The 18,425-nt window shown below is 39.5% G+C and overlaps 1 protein-coding gene across 3 annotated transcripts in view; it reads left to right on the top strand.

The window, feature by feature from the left end:
- The window catches only part of LOC134754833 (extended synaptotagmin-2-A), a 53,824-nt gene that overhangs the window by 7,956 nt on the left and 27,443 nt on the right, over positions 1-18,425 (top strand). For 2 of the 3 annotated variants that reach the window (XM_063691265.1, XM_063691262.1), the window contains exons 6-12: positions 3,616-3,692; positions 3,945-4,011; positions 5,022-5,167; positions 9,035-9,155; positions 9,666-9,729; positions 10,000-10,106; positions 15,547-15,641. In XM_063691265.1, coding sequence (XP_063547335.1) covers positions 3,616-3,692; positions 3,945-4,011; positions 5,022-5,167; positions 9,035-9,155; positions 9,666-9,729; positions 10,000-10,106; positions 15,547-15,641 — 677 coding nt within the window. Of the gene's footprint in view, positions 1-3,615; positions 3,693-3,944; positions 4,012-5,021; positions 5,168-9,034; positions 9,156-9,665; positions 9,730-9,999; positions 10,107-14,843; positions 14,930-15,546; positions 15,642-18,425 lie in introns of all 3 variants that reach the window. The other variant, XM_063691264.1, reaches the window with a different exon arrangement.

The following is an 18,425-nucleotide window of genomic DNA, read 5'->3' as shown; positions in this document are numbered from 1 at the left end:
CGCTCCGTAGCGAACGAATCGCAACCATCTCTGTCGCACTAATATGGAAGAGTGATAGAGAGAGATTACCCTATCGTTCGCTACGGAACGAACGACTGGCATCTTGGCTGGGTACTCTGATTATCTGGAAAGCAAAACACATACGGAACGCGTTTCTATTACCCATTTCAGTGGCCAGCTACTGATTTGGTTTTAAGTGGTTTTAACGTAAACTGTAGGTACTAAACCCGAGTGCCTAGCCAAGATTCCAGTCGTTCGTTCCAAAGCGAACAATAGCGTAATCTCTCTCTATGACTCTTCAATATTAGTGCGACAGAGACAGTTACGTTTCGTTTGCTACGGAGCGTAAACGGTTGGCATCTTGGCTCGGCACCCTGGTCATTTGGAAAGCGAAAGACATACGGATCGCGTTTCTATTACCCATTTCAGAGGCCAGCTGCAGAATTGGTTTTAATGTAAACTATAAGAACCTAAACGGTTGGCATCTTGGCTAGGCACCCTGGTCATCTCTGGGTACAAGTATGTATATTTTATTAACATAATAAACTGAAATTACTACTACCATGCATATAAAATAAAATAAAAGAGTGGTTATAACAATAAATAAAAACTTTTATAAAAAAAAGATAAACCGACTTCAAAAAGGATGAAATAAAATATTATCCTTTTTAGGGTTCCGTGTTTAAGTATATGCGTTACCAACTGATATGTTTGAAGTCGGTGCCAAGCCAAATTTTAAACCATATATTCATAGGTATTTTGGTGCAATTCGATAAAGATGCGGCTATATAAGTATGTACGTTGGATTACCTAACGCAGCGTACTACGTATTAAAAGGCGGCGCGGCACGGCGCCTTAATTAATCCTTTGATACCTATATAGAAGTGTCCTACGTGGGCGATCTCGTTGCGAACGCGAACGCCTTGGGCCGGCCGCGCCGTGCCGCGTCGCTTCGCTTCGCGTTCGCGAGTGTTCGCCTATGTAAGACGCAGCGTTACACGACGACAATAAACGAACTTTCTGTACACCTCAGAACAGAAACAGAACACACGGTTGAACCTTCTTGGCGCAGTTCGTACCATGCTTGTCGGCACGTTAGTGTAAATCTAATACGTTTTGTCGTCGTATTTTTTTAAAGAGCATTTCTTACTAATTCTTAAACAGTCATAGCACGCAAGTGTGGGATTGGGACTGAGTTATTTTCTGTCGCTTATCCAGAGGACTACATTTCAAAATATAAAACAATTGAAGGAACCTTCCTGCCAAATTTCAGCTAAAGCGGTTCAGTTGTTTAGCCATGAAAAGGTAGCAAAGAGGCAGACATAATTGCTTTCACGTTTATAACATTTGTACAGTTGTAATGGGATTTATAGATATAAATCTGATTATTTTTGACTGGTATTGTTACTACTTGGAGTACTTGGCTTGGCACCGACTTCAAACATATCAGTTGGTAACGCATATACTTAAACACGGAACCCTAAAAAGGATAATATTTTATTTCATCCTTTTTGAAGTCGGTTTATCTTTTTTTTATAAAAGTTTTTATTTTTCCATTTTTAGCTTTAAGACATTGTTAAGAGCGTGACGCATGAATGAAAAACATAATCATGTTTATCTGTAAATTCGTAAACTTTATTAAATAATCAGAATTTTCCTCGAGTCCGTCTGGGAAATCATTCCTGTCAGTAAATCCATTCTCCGCCCCGCCACTGACCCAATCCCTCAAACCCCCCGATCACTCAACCTCACAGCACATCAACCCCTGATCACTGAACCCTTCGACCCTAAACCACCAACCCTTCAACCGCCATTCCCCGACCCCTAACCCCAGACCCCTTAACTCCTAACCCTAACCCCCAATCCCTTAACTCCCAACCCCTCAGTCTCCGAACCATCAACTCACCTCCCCTCAACCCCCAACCTCAAACCCCCCAAACACTAATACCACTCTACCTTCACCTCTCAGTCTCTTTGGTTGTTTCCAACACTACCTACATCAAAAATCATAATACACATATGAGGGAAGTTATCAGTAGCCTTACCACGAGTTTTACATTGATATATTCGCTATCGTGTGCGTAACTTACTGTTTATGCATCTCGCTCGTACTGGCGTATTAGTGTACAAAGTAAGTTACGAAGAATATTTAGTGCCAAACTCGTGGTTAGGCTACAGTTGCACTACATCAAATTGGTGGTATTGGTGAGGAAATGCTTGAGTTACTTTAGAAAACACCGAAATTACCATACACGTGCCTTTAAAAATTGAGGAGTTCCCTCAATTCCTCACGGATTCCATCATCAGATCAAAACCAAAAATATTACGAAAACACCTTGGAGAGGTAACTTCTTTCAAACAGAAAAAGAATAACTCAAATCGGATCATGGGTGCCGGAGTAATCGCTGAAATCATTATCATCAAAACAATCATCATCATCAGCTCCACTTCATCAAATTGGTGGTTTTCTAGAAAAAATGATCAAGTTGCTTAAGAAAACGACCAAATCACCATACATGTGCCTTTAAAAATTGAGGAGTTCCCTCAATTCCTCATGGATCCCATCATCAGAACAGCACCAGATTAATGTGGAACCACCTTGGTGGTAGTTCCTTTCAAACAAAAAAAGAATTGTTCAAGTCGGACCACGGGTCTCGGAGTAATCGCTGAACATCCTACATTAAAAAAATCATCATCACTATCTTCAAAACAATCATCATCATCAGGTCCACTTCATCAAATTGGTCGTTTTCGAGAGAAAATGCTCAAGTTGCTTATGAAAACACCCAAATCACCATACATGTGCCTTTAAAAATTGAGGAGTTCCCTCAATTCCTCAGGGATCCCATCATCAGATCAGAACCAGATTACTATGGGACCAACTTGGAAGTAGCTCCTTTCGAACAAAAAAAGAATTACTCAAATCGGACCACGGGTCTCGGAATAATCGGTGAACATACATAAAAAAAAAAAAAAAAATTAGCCACAACCGAATACAGAACCTCCTCCTTCTATGAAATTGAAGTCGGTTAAAAATAATGTTACTTGCTATTGAAATCGACAACGATAAAGATTATTCTTCTCTGCGTTCAAAACAAGTTATAGTTGCCGGCGCTCGCGTACCGCGCGTCAACGCCATCTATTGAGTGTTATTTCGTGAAATCGATGAACGCTCCAGGGAATAAGGGCTTTTAATGAAACTGCAATGAGGCCGAAGACGTAGACGCCACACTAGAGAGCTATGAAATTGGGTCACTTTGTATAGAAATATCCACTCATACGCATAGTAAGAGGTGTTCATTGCTCTTGAGAGTCTTGAGTGTAATATTATTATAAGAAATTGCTCACCAACATTGATATCGCGCTTATAACAAATGTATACATTTAACCGGATTACGTTAACACGCGGGTAAATAGTTTGTATTTCTGGTTTCATGTAATCTAGTTTTGTTGTAATTGTCTCTTTAATATCAGTCACAATTATATTAATTTCATGCTTTACATAAAACAAACTTAAAAAGTTAGGTATCGTAAGTAGCTGAAATATTTTACGTTACTAAATAGTTTCCTACTTACTTTTAAGTCTACATAGTGTTTAGTATTTAACATTTGCAGGCACCACGGGTCGGTGGCGTGAAGGTTTACGACAAGAATCTCTCGAGGGACGAAATCATCATGGATATTGATCTCTTGTAAGTGATGCATTTCTATTTATTACGTCTGCATTGCCCTGTTTGAAGATCGACCAAACTGAAGACTAGCTAAATGCATAACCACTTATCTACAGACAAACACGTCGTCACATAACACGTCGTAACATAGTTTGTTTGTTTGTTTGTTTGTACGCTACGCTACTACTACTACAATGACACCATTGCATGAATTCAAGTTTAGGTAACTATTGCACTGAGGAAAACACACTGAGGTCTGTCTTTTCTTTTCAGTTATGCTGGGGACTGTGATATCTCATTTGTTCTCCAAGGTATTCGCGGGGGTATAAAGGATCTGCAGGTAGATAGATGGATTTTGCTTTATTTTACTTTATTAATTAATAGTAGATAAAAAATATATGCCTAAACTATAGACCACACTTTTTCAAGTACAATTTATCCTGATATATGTTACATAGGTATTATTTGTGTGTTCAATAAGACGTAGTTGCCGTAAGAATTGCGTTATCGTAACCTTACCGCTAACTAAAGAGAATATAATAATATACAATAGAGGTTTATTGTCATAGTAAATTTTGTAGTCACAGTAAATTTACTGCCATCTATCGATACACGATTAAAACTAAAAATGAAAATGTATAAAAACACCAAAAAATATATATATATATATGGAGAAAATCTGCATTTATTGATAACAAATATAAAAGAAAAACATTAAAACTACATATAAACTAAACAAATTAAAACTAAACTAACATTCAAATGAAACTACTTAAAAATTAAATTAATATAGAAAAATACCCACCTATGAAAGGTCCCCCAAGTCTGTCCCCTGCTGAAGGATTATCCCTGGAGAAATGATTTTGACCCATGTTCTTTCACTGATATGTGTTAAAATTGTTAAAAAAAAAAATGAAAAAATACATGTCAACATTGTAAAATTGCATTACAAATAAATTACGATGCAATTTAACTACATGTCAAAAATAATAATAATAATAAGCAAAGCAGATCAAATCTCAACATACAACATTAGAATAAATTAAAATGACAAATGACATTACATTAAATTAAAAATGTGATTTAAAACAAAGAGGGATTAAAATAGTAGGTTAAATGAAGTCTTATTTAGAATTGCTTAAACTTAACTTATTCTCTTACAACATTCACAACTTTTTATGATACTATTTTACGCATTATTGTGTAGTCATTTAATATGTATGTATTGTTGGGCTCAGCCGCGTCAGGAGACTTTTTCAGTCCATCAGCCTAAACCGAATAATTCATTTGACATTTGCTCTTCTATACAAGCAGTTGTAAGGAAAAATTAAAAAGAAACTGGTTGTTTAGATCCACGGTATGGTCCGCGTAGTGATGAAGCCGCTCATCACCAAGATCCCGCTGGTGGGTGGGCTGCAGGTGTTCTTCCTCAACAACCCGTCCATCGACTTCAACCTGGTGGGCGCGGCCGACGTGCTGGACATGCCGGGCCTGAGGTACGCTTGCCATATCAACCAGTGGAATATCCTGACAAAACTCCTATCACCCGAAAACATCGGACGTTTCCTATTGCAGTATCTTTGTATAGTCCCGCTCCCGCTCCTGAGGTTACGAGTATATTGTACTCGGTGTGATGGCGGTAATGACGCTCGGCTCGTCTCTCAGATTTCACCGGTGGGCGGGCTGTAGGTTTAATTTCTTCCTCAATAACACCGAACCGTCAAATACATGCAATGAGCCTTCCATCTTGATGTTATAGTTTTATTTATTTATTGTATTACCCTTGTATTATCTACTATATTATGCCTTTCAATTTTTCCTCTTAAGGAACATTAGAGGGACTAATGAGACTAATTTAAACATGGTTCTTACAAATCTGGCAAAATTTCTATATTAAGTACATACGCTAAATATTTTCCAATAAATGTCATTGACACTATATGGGGTATATACATGTATGTAGGTATAATTAGTGATATGATTCTGTCACTAATGGACAACGCTTTTTGGGTCAAGAGCATCGATAATCATGTTGTAAGTATGCAGGTAGGTACTCGTAACGTATTGTGGCCTAGATCAGCGGGTCACTCCATTCCATGCCAGATTCAATAAAGGGGACAGTCGCTATCAGATATATAGGCCCGAACAAGATTACCACAAATACCTGAACAAGACTCTATTTTTAAGGCGTTTAAATATATTCTCAGATGCTCTCAAGAAAAATGAGAATTGGTGACTGTGTGCATGGAATATTTTTTCATTACTAAAAAATGACTAAATTATTTAAAAAAATAGAACAGATCTCTACACAAGAACTTCAGTTATGAGTATTATCAGAATGGTTTCTTAAAATGATAATTAGTAGGTAATTCAGTGTATAATTATGTCATCGTAAGAAATATGTAGTTAGTAAGATAACATTTTATGTAATACATTGATTTTACGTGCTGCAGAGTGATGTGCCGTTACCGTAAATTACGAGAACAAAGAGCATCGTCGAGTAAATTGCGCGGTAACGTTCTCCGTACGGGTAATTATGGAGAAAGTTGTCTAAATTTTCATTTTTTTTACTTTTTTTACAGAATTTATTTTTATTTTGGTAATACAATCTGTACTGAAATTGTCAATAAATCTGTCAAAAGGAACTAGTTTATTACCAAAATTACCGCGTAAATTACGGCGAAACTTCCCCGCGAATGTTCTCGGGTAATTTTTCTAAGAGAAATTTTAACTTTAATCAATGATATAAATAGATGTTAGAGATGAAATACACAATAAATATTAAATTATTTTACTAAAGTTTCACTCGATGTGCGATTTAAAGTGTTTTTAATGAAAGTAAGTAATTGCCTAACGAAAAATAAAGTGAGTTCTCTATTATTTCAGCTTAGTTGTATAAAATCCATCTCATAATGAATACATTTATTCTTTATAAAAAAAAATTCAAACTTATTATGTACAGCAGGGGTCGGCAACCGGCGGCCCGCGAGCCTCCGGGTTACATCAGTCCTACGTCACTAAAAAGTGATCGAGTGAAAAAGAAAAGTTTCACTTCAATTTATTTTTTTGGAGTTGGGACCCATTATCACAAGATCTACATTAAATGTGCTGATCACTCAATATGCACAGACATGAGTGTCTGCCTATCGCAATGTAAGAGCGCTGAATGTCGGGTTTCCCCCACCCTTTAAGTGTGGAGGGTTCGCTGAATGTCGGGCTTCGCCCGAACTTTAAGTGTGAGGGGCGCCGCAGGCGCCCTGTATGTGAGAGCGCGCGAAGGGCGCTGAATAACTGTGAGGGATGCCGCAGGCGCCCTGCATGTAAGAGCGCGTCAAGCGCGATAAATGTCGGGCTTCGCCCGACCTTTGAGTGTGAGGGGCGCCCTGCATGTAAGAGCGCGCTTCGCGCGCTTGAATAATGTGAGGGACGCCCTGATTGTAAGAGCGCGCGATCGCCCGACCCGGGCGAAACGTGCTCTGAATTTCGGCACTGCATAAAAATATTAAAAATGTATATTAAAAATAGTCCTTTACGACAATGTCATTTTGTCTAATAAATTCACGAATTATTAACAGTGTGCGGCCCGCTGCAATTTTGCTAACCGCTATGTGGCCCTTGGCTGCTAAAAGGTTGCCGACCCCTGATGTACAGTGATGTAATCTAAAAACCATTAATATTTCAATAAGTCATATGTAAGCAAGCTTGATGTGTAAGGTAGAGTTTGATTTGTAATTGCTTACATTACAACAAGTGTGTTTGACGATATTTTATTACATCTCATGTTTATTTTAAGTTAGGCTGTTGTATTGTGACCAGGTAAGCGGTTATCAGCTGGGTTCGCAATGTTCCACCACCAGTTACCGCAGGTAAAAAAAAACTCGTGGGAACTGCAGTTTCTGTACAGTTTGGGTACTAACGGATTAAATTGGTTCCTGATGGCCCTCAAAAATCAAGATCCTGCATTCATAGCGCTCGTCTTTTTTATGTCCTGTTACTCGTCTCGATAACGCAATGAGCACGTGATAGGATCTTTCAGAGTGGTCCCTATTACTGACAAACTAAAAGAAGGCTTAGATGGTCCGGCCATTAAATCCGTCTTACATTCCCACAAACCACGAGGTAAATACTGCAGTCATGAAGGTTCACCTACACATACAGCTAGAGGCCACCCCCGACGACGAATCACGGAGGACTTAATCAGCACCTATGAACTGAGTATCTTCAAATCTGATGGTTCCAAAACAGGCAGTGGTTCGGGCTCTGGAACCTTCTCAGAAGACCCGAACGTGTCCATTACCACTCCGCTAGGAGCTCATAACTCAGTTTTCCAAGCTGAGTGCATGAGCATCATCAATGCGGCGGCTACCATCACTGCAAGGAAGGTTAGTAGGATCCCTCCACCCATATAATATCCGCCAGTAGAGCACTCTAATGGCCCTAAGCCATATAATTACGTCAACACTCATACATGAATGCCACGAACGACTAATGGAGATCTCCATATGGCAAACCTGTATCTCATAATAAGAAGCTCACCCTTCAATGGATCAAGGGACACAGTGGATCCTGAGCTAACGACGGTGCGGAATCGATTTTCCCAGTGCCCTTTAGCAAGATACGCTCACTGCTGCTGGAACTTACAAAGACACAGCACAACCAGGCTGGAGACCGACAGGCCATGCATGGCATCAATGAAAGACTCACGAAGTCGCTCTTCTAGGATCCAGCAGGTCACCTTTCCTGTTGAGGGGTTGGGTTGGTTGGCTGGGCTAGCTCCCACCCCGCGTTACGAAAACTAGGCGCATGTCGTCGAGTTACGGAAACCTGCCTGTGCTACAATACAATCAAAATCCTCACAAAATTTCTGAGAAGACGAAGACCTCCCAACACATGGTAGTTCAATATCAAGAGGGAGATGAAAGTAGAACCTAACCCCTATGGTAACCCAGGATAAAGCGCTTTGGCTTCGCTGTACATTGAAGCCCAAATAGAGCTGGGACTAAGATAAGGAGAAATAAGACTATAAATTATACCAATCAACCACGTGTCAGAAAACATTAGTACACTTAATAATAATAACGTAAAAAACATTTAAATATTTTAAAACTACAAAACTTGTAAGCAAAATTCAATATTAATTTAATATACTTCATGGGTAAGTTACCGTAAATTCTCGGTAATTTACGGTAATTTTCACTAATGAGAATTTCGGTAAGTGCGTAATTTCTCGGCGGCACATCACTAGCTGCTGCTGCTGCAAACCTTTTTGTATTTACTTCATAAAGTAGTAAGAAATGAACTGGTGGATATTAAAATTGAACATTAGCATGTCTATTTATGCTAACCCCATGTGAATGTTTCAGTGACATACTCCGGCGCTGTATCGTGGAGCAGATTGCCAACATGATGGTGCTGCCTAACAAGCTGCCCATCAAGCTGAGCGACGAGATCCCCACCGTCGACCTGCGCATGCCCGAGCCGGAGGTGAGCATCTTAAAGACAGTTGCACCAAACCGTTTATCATCGTAAATAAATTTCGTTAATATGAATTGTTCTCTGCGGAATTATGTTAGTCAGTCTGTCAATTGTGTACGGTCCCTCACTTGAGGTGCCGGTGCTGAACTTTCACATGTGTCCTTTCCAACCTTTAGTCGTCTCGGTAGTAGAACTGATATCGTACACGTTTAGGTCAATAGGGAACAAATGGGACTGCTTCGGCCAAAAAGTTGGTTGGAATGTTCTTAGAAAGTTGTAGTGACAAGATACTTTTCACACGCAAGGTTTTTCGTTTATTGGATTTTCCCGTGTTATAAATCGATGAAAATTAGTTCTGACTATTTTTCTTGTCATAGAGGAAAAGGTCCTGTACCTGCAAAATTAAAAAAAAGTGTTTCAAAGGGACACACCGTGAGATGCTCTTTGCCGGTTCCGTATAAAAACTATATAATTATGTTATATTTTTGGTTAAGCATTAAAATAATTTGATATTTTCAGGGAGTGCTGCGTATACATCTGGTGCAAGCTCAAAATCTCATGAAGAAGGATATTTCTATGTTAGGTCAGTACAGGCCATTTGTAATTTTTTTCAATAGTAAAACTTTAAGTAGGTATCAGTTTTATAAGACAGATTAATCCAACACGAGCGCGGTAAAGAAAAATAAAAGTCCACGGAGTTTTTATGTCGGAATAGGAGACGTAAAGTTGTATAATAAAATCTACTACATTTCATTACCGTTTCATCGCCTAACAGGTTTGTACCTAATTCGTGAGGGCTCGAGCCCTACGGCGTAATTAGGGTTTTAGTCAAAAATTGTATGTTTTTATAAAGGCAAGGGTAAGTCGGACCCGTACGCGATCATCACGGTGGGCGCGCAGAAGTGGAAGACCAAGCACATCGACAACAACATCAATCCGCGCTGGGACTACTGGTGTGAGGTGAGCCTAGCTAGCTCCTAATACCTCAACTACTTTTCTTTCTATTCCTAAATACCACTGGTCAAGGGACAGCACATTCTCTAACTAAATTATTTTATGGTATTTTTATATCAACACTAGCTGTATATTATTTAGTTTTTTACTACTTTTACTTACATGTACTTAAGAGTAAAAGAAAGAGATCCTTTGTATGGAAAATGTCATGAAAAGTGACCCATTTTAATTCCTCTTGAGTATACTATTCTATTTTAGAAATATATCTTGTAACTTAAGTATTTACGTGTGAAAACTGTAATAGATGTCATATATTAAAGAAAACCGGCCAAGTGCGAGAGTGAGAGTTGGACTCGCGCGCGAAGGGTTCCGTACCATTGCGCAAAAAAACGGCAAATAGATCACGTTTGTTGTATGGGAGCCCCACTTAAATATTTATTTTATTCTGTTTTTAGTATTTGTTGTTATAGCGGCAACAGAATACAGAATACATCATCTGTGAAAATTTCAACTGTCTAGCTATCACGGTTCATGAGATACAGCCTGGTGACAGACGGACAGCGGAGTCTTAGTAATAGGGTCCCGTTTTTACCCTTTGGGTACGAAACCCTAAAAACAAATGTTTCTTATGGGATATTAAGGTTTATGACTAATTATAGCTTAAATCATTAAACAAACCCACCCACCGCCTACACCTGTATAAAGCGCAGGTTCGCCCACACATGGAATACTGTTCTCATCTATGGGCAGGGGCACCCCAATACCAGCTTCTCCCTCTGGACCGCATCCAGCGAAGAGCGACTCGAATTGTCGACTGCCAGCGTATTTCGGAACGGCTTGACTCCTTGGCGCTGCGTAGAGATGTGGCCTCGCTCTGCATTTTCTATCGCGTGTATAACGGGGAGTGCTCCGAGGAATTGTTCGGATTAATCCCTGCCGCTTCTTTTCGCCATCGCCCTACGCGACAACATTACCATCCTCACCACTTAGATGGTTGGCAGTCCTCAACTGTGCGTTTCTCTAGAAACTTCCTGCCTCGCACAGCTAAACTGTGGAATGAACTGTCGCCTGCGGTATTTCCGGACCGATATGACCTTCAAACCTTCAAGAAAAGAGCGTATTCCCATCTTAAAGGCCGGCAACGCACTTACAACCCCTCTGGTGTTGCGGGTGTCCATGGGCGGCGGTAATCGCTTACCATCAGGTGATCTGTCTGCTCGTTTGCCTCCTTTTGCTAAATTTGGTATTATTTATACAATTCTCAAACCATTTATTTAATGATAGTTAATATCGAACGAACCATTATTATGAGCGTTTTACGTTTTGTTATCTGACAAAAGCTACTTAAGCACGCTCCAATGTCAAATGACTTTCCCCACTAGTGGATAAAATGCGTTTTTACCCGCTTGTTTTAAAGGATAAAAGACGGCTTTCCGAGCTAGTGAGGGGAAAAGATAATAAACAGTGGCCACCCTACTCGCCTGATCTAAATCCAATGGATTATAGTTTGTGTTGTGGTCAATCTTAGAGAAAAGGGCCAGTGCTACTTAACACAAAAGTGTAAACGCTCTAAAAGCAACACGTAAGTGAATGAGAAAAAATATCGTTGGAGGAGCTGCGGCATATCGTGGAGGAGCTGCGGGTGCGGCATATCGTTGAAATTTTTAACAAACGTTTGCGTTTGTGTATCAAAGCGAGAGGAGGCTATTTTGAAGACGATAAATTTTTGTTGCATAAAAAAGACTGTAGTTTTAATATTTAACTTATTTTGCACTAGTTACGTAAGTACTTAATAAAATAATTAGAAGAAACTTTGTCAACGTATTTTTGGGCCACTCTGTACATATGTAGAGTAATGTGAACATCTTGTTATTTCATTATTTTCATTGAGGCACACATAAGTTGCATGCGTACAGTTTATCATATTTTGCCACTAATAAGAAACAACGCGAAATATGTACTTTGGGATAGAATAGAATCAGCCAAAGGCAATAATATACAAGTCTCTTGTTTAGTGAGCTAGATGGAGCATGTTATTAAAGACTCGGTCACCCCTAGTTGCCGCTCCCATACTAATTTGGTTATAGAATGCGACCTGGTTGCGTCCAAAACCTGTACTCGTGCAATTGAATTTTAAGGGTAATCAGGCCTGTAGTTAGGTGTAGGTAGATCATGGCATAGTAAAGCGCCTTATATACCCATACATAATTATCATTACAAACATGACAAATAAACCCTACTATTTTTATTGTTCATAATTTTAGCTTGTATCTATTCTAATGTAAATATCGCAGGCAAATTGTAAGAATCCGCCGTTTACGTCAATATACAAACATTTTCACGCTTGCAAATTGCCGTAGGCAAGTTTTTAGTGCGCTCAATAGTGTCAACGTAAACGTGATGGTTGTCTGAGGCTGTTTTCGGCATTCGTTCTTTAATTTACCACGCGTGGCGCTGCACATCAAAACTATGAAATCTCGGGTGTCTATCAAATCTCGAGTTCGTCGGACTTATTAGGGGCGCGCGGGGCGGGGGAGATTGCCTTTCCGCCCTCTTGTGACGAAGCACGGTCACTACATTCGGCTCCGCAGCTTCGGCTTGCTGGTCGCCAGCCGCTCGCCTCGCTCGTTCCCGCGCTCCGTCACAGCGGGCGAGGGCTGCTCTCCCTCCGCGCCTCAGACAAGACCATGTGGATAGTGGGGTGCTCTGATTCGGTTTTGGGTGACCTTGAGATTTTGGTGACCGTGAGGATGGTGGTGTGTTATAAAAGTTAATATAAATTGATAAAGCAGCAAACCATTCATCCTTCGACCTTCAGACAAACATCACGTTTAGGTACCGCGTTTACGTTGACACTATTGAGCGCACTTACAATTTTATTTGCAACGTTAAAACGTTTGTAAAATGACGACGCCGTTTGTAAAATTGACTGCGACAGATATAATATAACTTAAATTGGAAATTTTATTGAACTAAATAAGTACATTTGTTTGTCTGACTCTTTTGTGTCTCATTTTTTTAAGTAACAAGAACAAGCATGTGTATTACATTTTATCGGGATATCTATCCTATCAATAGGGAGTATTACTGCAATGTTCTGCCGCCAGAGTGCAGCACTAGTGCATATACTAAACCATAGAGTAACTTATACATACTATACTAGGCCTTAAACAGTTTTTGACAAGTTTTCACTATGACATTGATGCATCAATGCGGTTTTGTTTACAGGTGGCCGAAACGCGAAAATCGGAATTTCGCTATCTGCCTCTCTATCGATCGAATAGTCAAGAATGATAGAGAGGCAGAAACCGAACTTTCGTGTTTCGCGGTGGGCCCTGTGATTGTGCTAGTGATGCCTTATACGCAGAGTTTTGCGTAATATTCCCTATTCAGAAACAAAATCTTGTATTACTTAGTCCGGGTCGTAAAGTATTTGATACAAGATTTATTTTGTCAAAAGGGGTTGTTTCTCTATGAAAAACCCTTTTGAAAAGACGCTCCTCAGTTATTCCATGAATAAATATGTAAAACAATTTTGGAAATACGCCTTCAGTTGTAACCCGTTTGAGGTAAACATAGGTTTTTAGTTTGTTGGAAGAAATTGTTTGTTAATTAAATAGATATTAGTATTATCTACGGTAAAGATTAATTGATTTAGAAAGACATGTAAAGTCTAAAAATTTGTCAGCCGAACTAGATGGCGCTATACAGCCCCATTATGTTTGGTTACCTAGGTACCAGCTACCACCAAACACTGGTAACTAGATTGACAAACGTCAGCTTGTGACAACCGGAGTCTTCATGGTAATACATGAATTGAGTCCGTCAAAGTTTTGAGATTTGACGCTTATGAGAGTTATGAGTTATGATGACATGCCACTTCCACACCATGTCATTACAAACTCTGTGCAGAGTTAGCTTGGTCCGCCTGTACCTACTTCTTTTCTTCCAACTACTCATTAATAACGCCGCGCCTTAGTAATATTACTAGTTAACAAAATAAACATGAATTAACTAAATGGTTAGCTTATTAGGCATTTTTCAAGTTTGGGAAAAACGTGCGATTCCAACAATGGGGTTGGCAACTGTCAAAGGTTTCCATAGATGGCGCCATCATAGCTTGCCCCTTTTTCTATGAGATTTGCCTTAGAGGGCTGGCATCCAGGGCATAAAATTCCATTTAAAAAAATTACAATTCTAGGGATTCAATTTTTTTACATGCAGATACGTCTGCGAGCAATACTCCAAATTGTAACCGGAACCGGAATTGGAACCGGAAGTGTAGCTTTTTCAATTTTTTCCTTTAATATAAAATTCTAGGGATTGACAGGGCAAGCTATGCTGGCGCCATCTGCTGAATACTTCGACCGGCCAACACCAATAAGCCGACTATTTAAATAATTTAGGTTTATTTTAGTAGTTGCAATATATCTTACTTCGAGTGCAAGTGATTTATTTCGACAGGTTTTGGCAATCCTTACTAAACATGAACTACCAATTTGAAATATACCACTTGCATATTGCTCGATTATTTTAAATTAATTCATTATTGTAGTATTGATTATATTTATTTTACTTTATGAAGTGGTTGAAATAATATAAAAACACATTTGGTTTAATCACGCCGCTCCGTATTTCAGTTCGCTTCATAACTTTATAACAATGATAATTTAGATAAAGTTGTGCATCTTATTTTGTTTTCCTTGCTATGTTTGCGTGGGACTTTGCGCGTTTGGCGTAAAGGCGCGTATAATGCAATCTCTCGGTCAAGCTTTGGAAATAGAGGTGCTCGACAAAGACGAGGGCAATGAGGACGACAAGTTGGGCAGGTAAGTGCGGCCGGCGGTGGCGGTGGCGGGGCCTGAGCCTACTGCCTGGTCACTGGTGTGCGGCGCGGCATGCGTGTGTAGCGTAGCGGTAGTGGTGCGTGGTGCGGGACGGCACGGGACGGTACACTCCGACTGCCTTCCATGCAGCCGAGCTGCGAGCTGCACTCTGCCCTACGCCCTACGCTCTCACGATCCGCTCGAAGGCGTGGATAAAAATTAGACGCTTATTTTACTTAATTACTCATATCACGCTTATTAATTTGGACTACATATTCTAAATCTTCTGCCTTTAGATAACAGTCGGAAATGAATATGTAGTCTACGCTTTGAGCTTCGGTACTTTAGTTGCATTTAAATGCTTCTAGTGCGTAAGTTAAATTAGCTATTAAAGTATGTATAAGTATAACCGAAATTCTGCCCAAGGTAAGTTTAAAGAAAACTATGTATTGTGTATACATTATTTATTCTTCTTATTCCACGATTCATCTCCAACCATAAACCTTAATATATCTATCATGACTTGCAGTTGTTTTTATCGAGGTTGATTAGGTTCCATCAAAATGTAGTTCCTACCGCGAATGTTGAACTAATTGTTTACTGTTGTGATTTGTCCTAAGGCTGTAATAAGTTCAAGAAAGAGCCAGGTGCTGCAGTGCGAGCTGTGGGACTGGGACCCGGGGATGGGCATTCAGAACGATGATTACCTCGGCAGGTCCGTGCGCGCGCCGGCCGCCCGCGCGCTCGGCGAGAGCGGCCCTAGCGATGCTTTGTTCTCGTTTTTGAGTGTCTTTATGTGTGACTCTCAATATTGCCTTGCAAGCCTTCCTACACGATCTCCAGTAGTCGACAATTGACTAACATCTAGACGTCATTAAAAATCAAATTGCATCATTTTCATCACTTAATTGTCACTCACTTGTGTCAGTCATTTTGCGGCGGTTTTAACTACATTAGGTAAATGATCCTCGTGTTGATGTTATATTTTTTGTGTGGATATCGGTGTCTAATAAGGTCATTTGGGTAGGTGTTGCCATAGCGATATAGGTACCGTCATCCATTATTATTAATTTAACTATTAACATATTTTTGGGTACTTTGTATAATTTACGAGTTTTTTTATTTATTAATTAATTAACTTCCCCAAACGTACAATATGAACACATCAGTTTATACTTTCTTTCTTTATATGGAATACTCTTTGGGGTATTATTGTATGGTATTATTTAATAAAAGGTTGATATGTGTGTAATATGGTGGGTTGCAACAGTCGGTGATGCTTAGCAGTGGGACGTCGTGCCGCGTGAAGGTTTACGACAGGGACCGCACGGGGCGAGACGATAAGCTCGGCAGGTCGGCATCAACTATACCTACCTACACTCAGCACTCGATACACTACACTACACTACACTACACTACACTACACTCGCACCGCACGGCTCCTTCGATTGGCAACTGTACAATAGTTTGTTGTTTCACAAGGGCGCAAAGTTGTTGTTTAACTCCTCCTGCTAATATTGGTACCTACTCAAGCAAATGAACGATTTCAAAATTGAACCACGAGCTTAGCGATTGGTTCGAAAAGTGGAATCTTAAGCGTTGCGAGGGTTTCAAGGCAAGAGGGTTAAACAAACTTTGCAACCGAGTGAATCACTACATTTTTCACCACACCAACGCGAGGAAAATACTAATTGTATACCACAAATCAAATCCAAATGAACGCTTACAGTTGCTCGAAAAGTGCTACTTTACGTAAGTAGCTGTTTAGCGTGCGAAAGGTTGGTTTTCGCGAACTAGTGCTTTTTACTTTTCCAATTTTTTAAAATTTATTCATGTTCCAATTCATGACTACCTATTGATTTTTTTTTAATTTATTCATGTTCCAATTCATGACTTGGAAACTTAAAACATGCTTGCAGTAAGAAAAATCGCCTCTTCTTTGACAGGCGTTCCGAAAGGGTTTTTCAATATTAAAAAATAAACGTGTTATAATAATGGAGAGGTAAGTAATAAATATATGAAACATGTATATTTTTCGTATTTTTATATTAACAGTAAGTTTTTATGTTGATTACGACGTTTAAAGGAAACTAACACTCATCAATTGATTCCGTTCGGAACGCCTGTCAAAGAAGAGGCGATTTTTCTTACTGCAAGCATGTTTTAAGTTTCCAAAGGCAACATTCGAAATTCTTTTTATAAATATACGATACACAAATAATCGTAAATAACGATACTTGGGTAATAATAGTACAATATTTTATATTTACAATTATTTCTGTCTTATAGAACATGCATTAAAAAAACTTTCATTGAAGTGGGTTCAATAATAATAACAACATCCATTCTAGTCGAAAAAAGCTAAAAAACACCTCTTCATAATGTCAATGTCAATGATGTCACAGAATTAATAATATAAAAGTTTCGAATTCCCTACTTGTTGTTTTTCTTATTTTTTCGCAACTGTATTAAAAAACGTCGTTCGATACACGTGCGGAAATGTCATTCTTAACTCGTCCCGAGATATCTCCGTACTCGTGTAGTATTGTATTGACATGCTTTCCGCACTAGCATCGAAATGTACTATTATCATTCAAAAAATCACCTTAAAGTCAGTTCCACCAGCCAACATGCGGAATCAACTCAATATTTCCATCTAACTAGTTTGCCACTCTTGTGGATAAAATGCAACTTTCTCATCAGTTCTTGAGGAATAAAGCATTTACGAGCTGGTGTGGTGAAAATGTCTTTCACGATTGTAACTGTAGCGCACGGCAGCGCCCGCTGGGCTCCTCGTCGCCTCTCATGCCACTGCACCCAGGGCCGGATTTCCGCCTAGACCCACAAGGCCCGGGCCTAGGGGCCCAGGCAACCTAGCTACGGTTTTGAGATGAAGAAAGAGGCACCCTAAAAGATTTTGGCACTTAGAAAAGTGCCATACCAAGTGCCTAGGGGCCCTACTCCCTAGGTCTCTCAATCCGGTTCCTGACTGAACCGCCGCCGCCGTCCGAACGAGAATACCGATACCACAGTTATGTTCATTATGTATATACATATACACTACCTACACGCGTACATACCCCACATACCTAATAACTTACACTAAACTCATCTACATATTATTATTATGCATAAAGTATTTCATAACCGTAAAATAATTGCAAATTAAATGTCACTTTAACATTGTTAATACACCTGTAGTAGCACACGAACAGAACATTTAGTATAAGAATGTGTCCATCTAATTAATGAGCTCTTATATATTTTGCGATGTTCTGCTTGAGCTGGAGCTTTATACGTAGGTACCTAATGCTTTTGTGTCGTGGGTCTGTCTATATGTGGTGTATGTATGTAAATAAGAACTAAAACACGCTTTTATCTTGTAAAGCAAGTTAGATCTGGCATGCTAGATCCCGATCACTGATTGAGTTGAAATGTAACGTACCTACTCGTTATCAATGTACCTTCTACGTAACTTCGATGCGGACTAATTGATGTG

This window comes from Cydia strobilella, chromosome Z (genome assembly GCF_947568885.1).
Source record: "Cydia strobilella chromosome Z, ilCydStro3.1, whole genome shotgun sequence".
Classification (NCBI taxonomy): Eukaryota; Metazoa; Arthropoda; class Insecta; order Lepidoptera; family Tortricidae; genus Cydia; species Cydia strobilella.
Note: the sequence above shows the minus strand (reverse complement) of the source record. Positions and strands in the feature narration are given on the sequence as shown.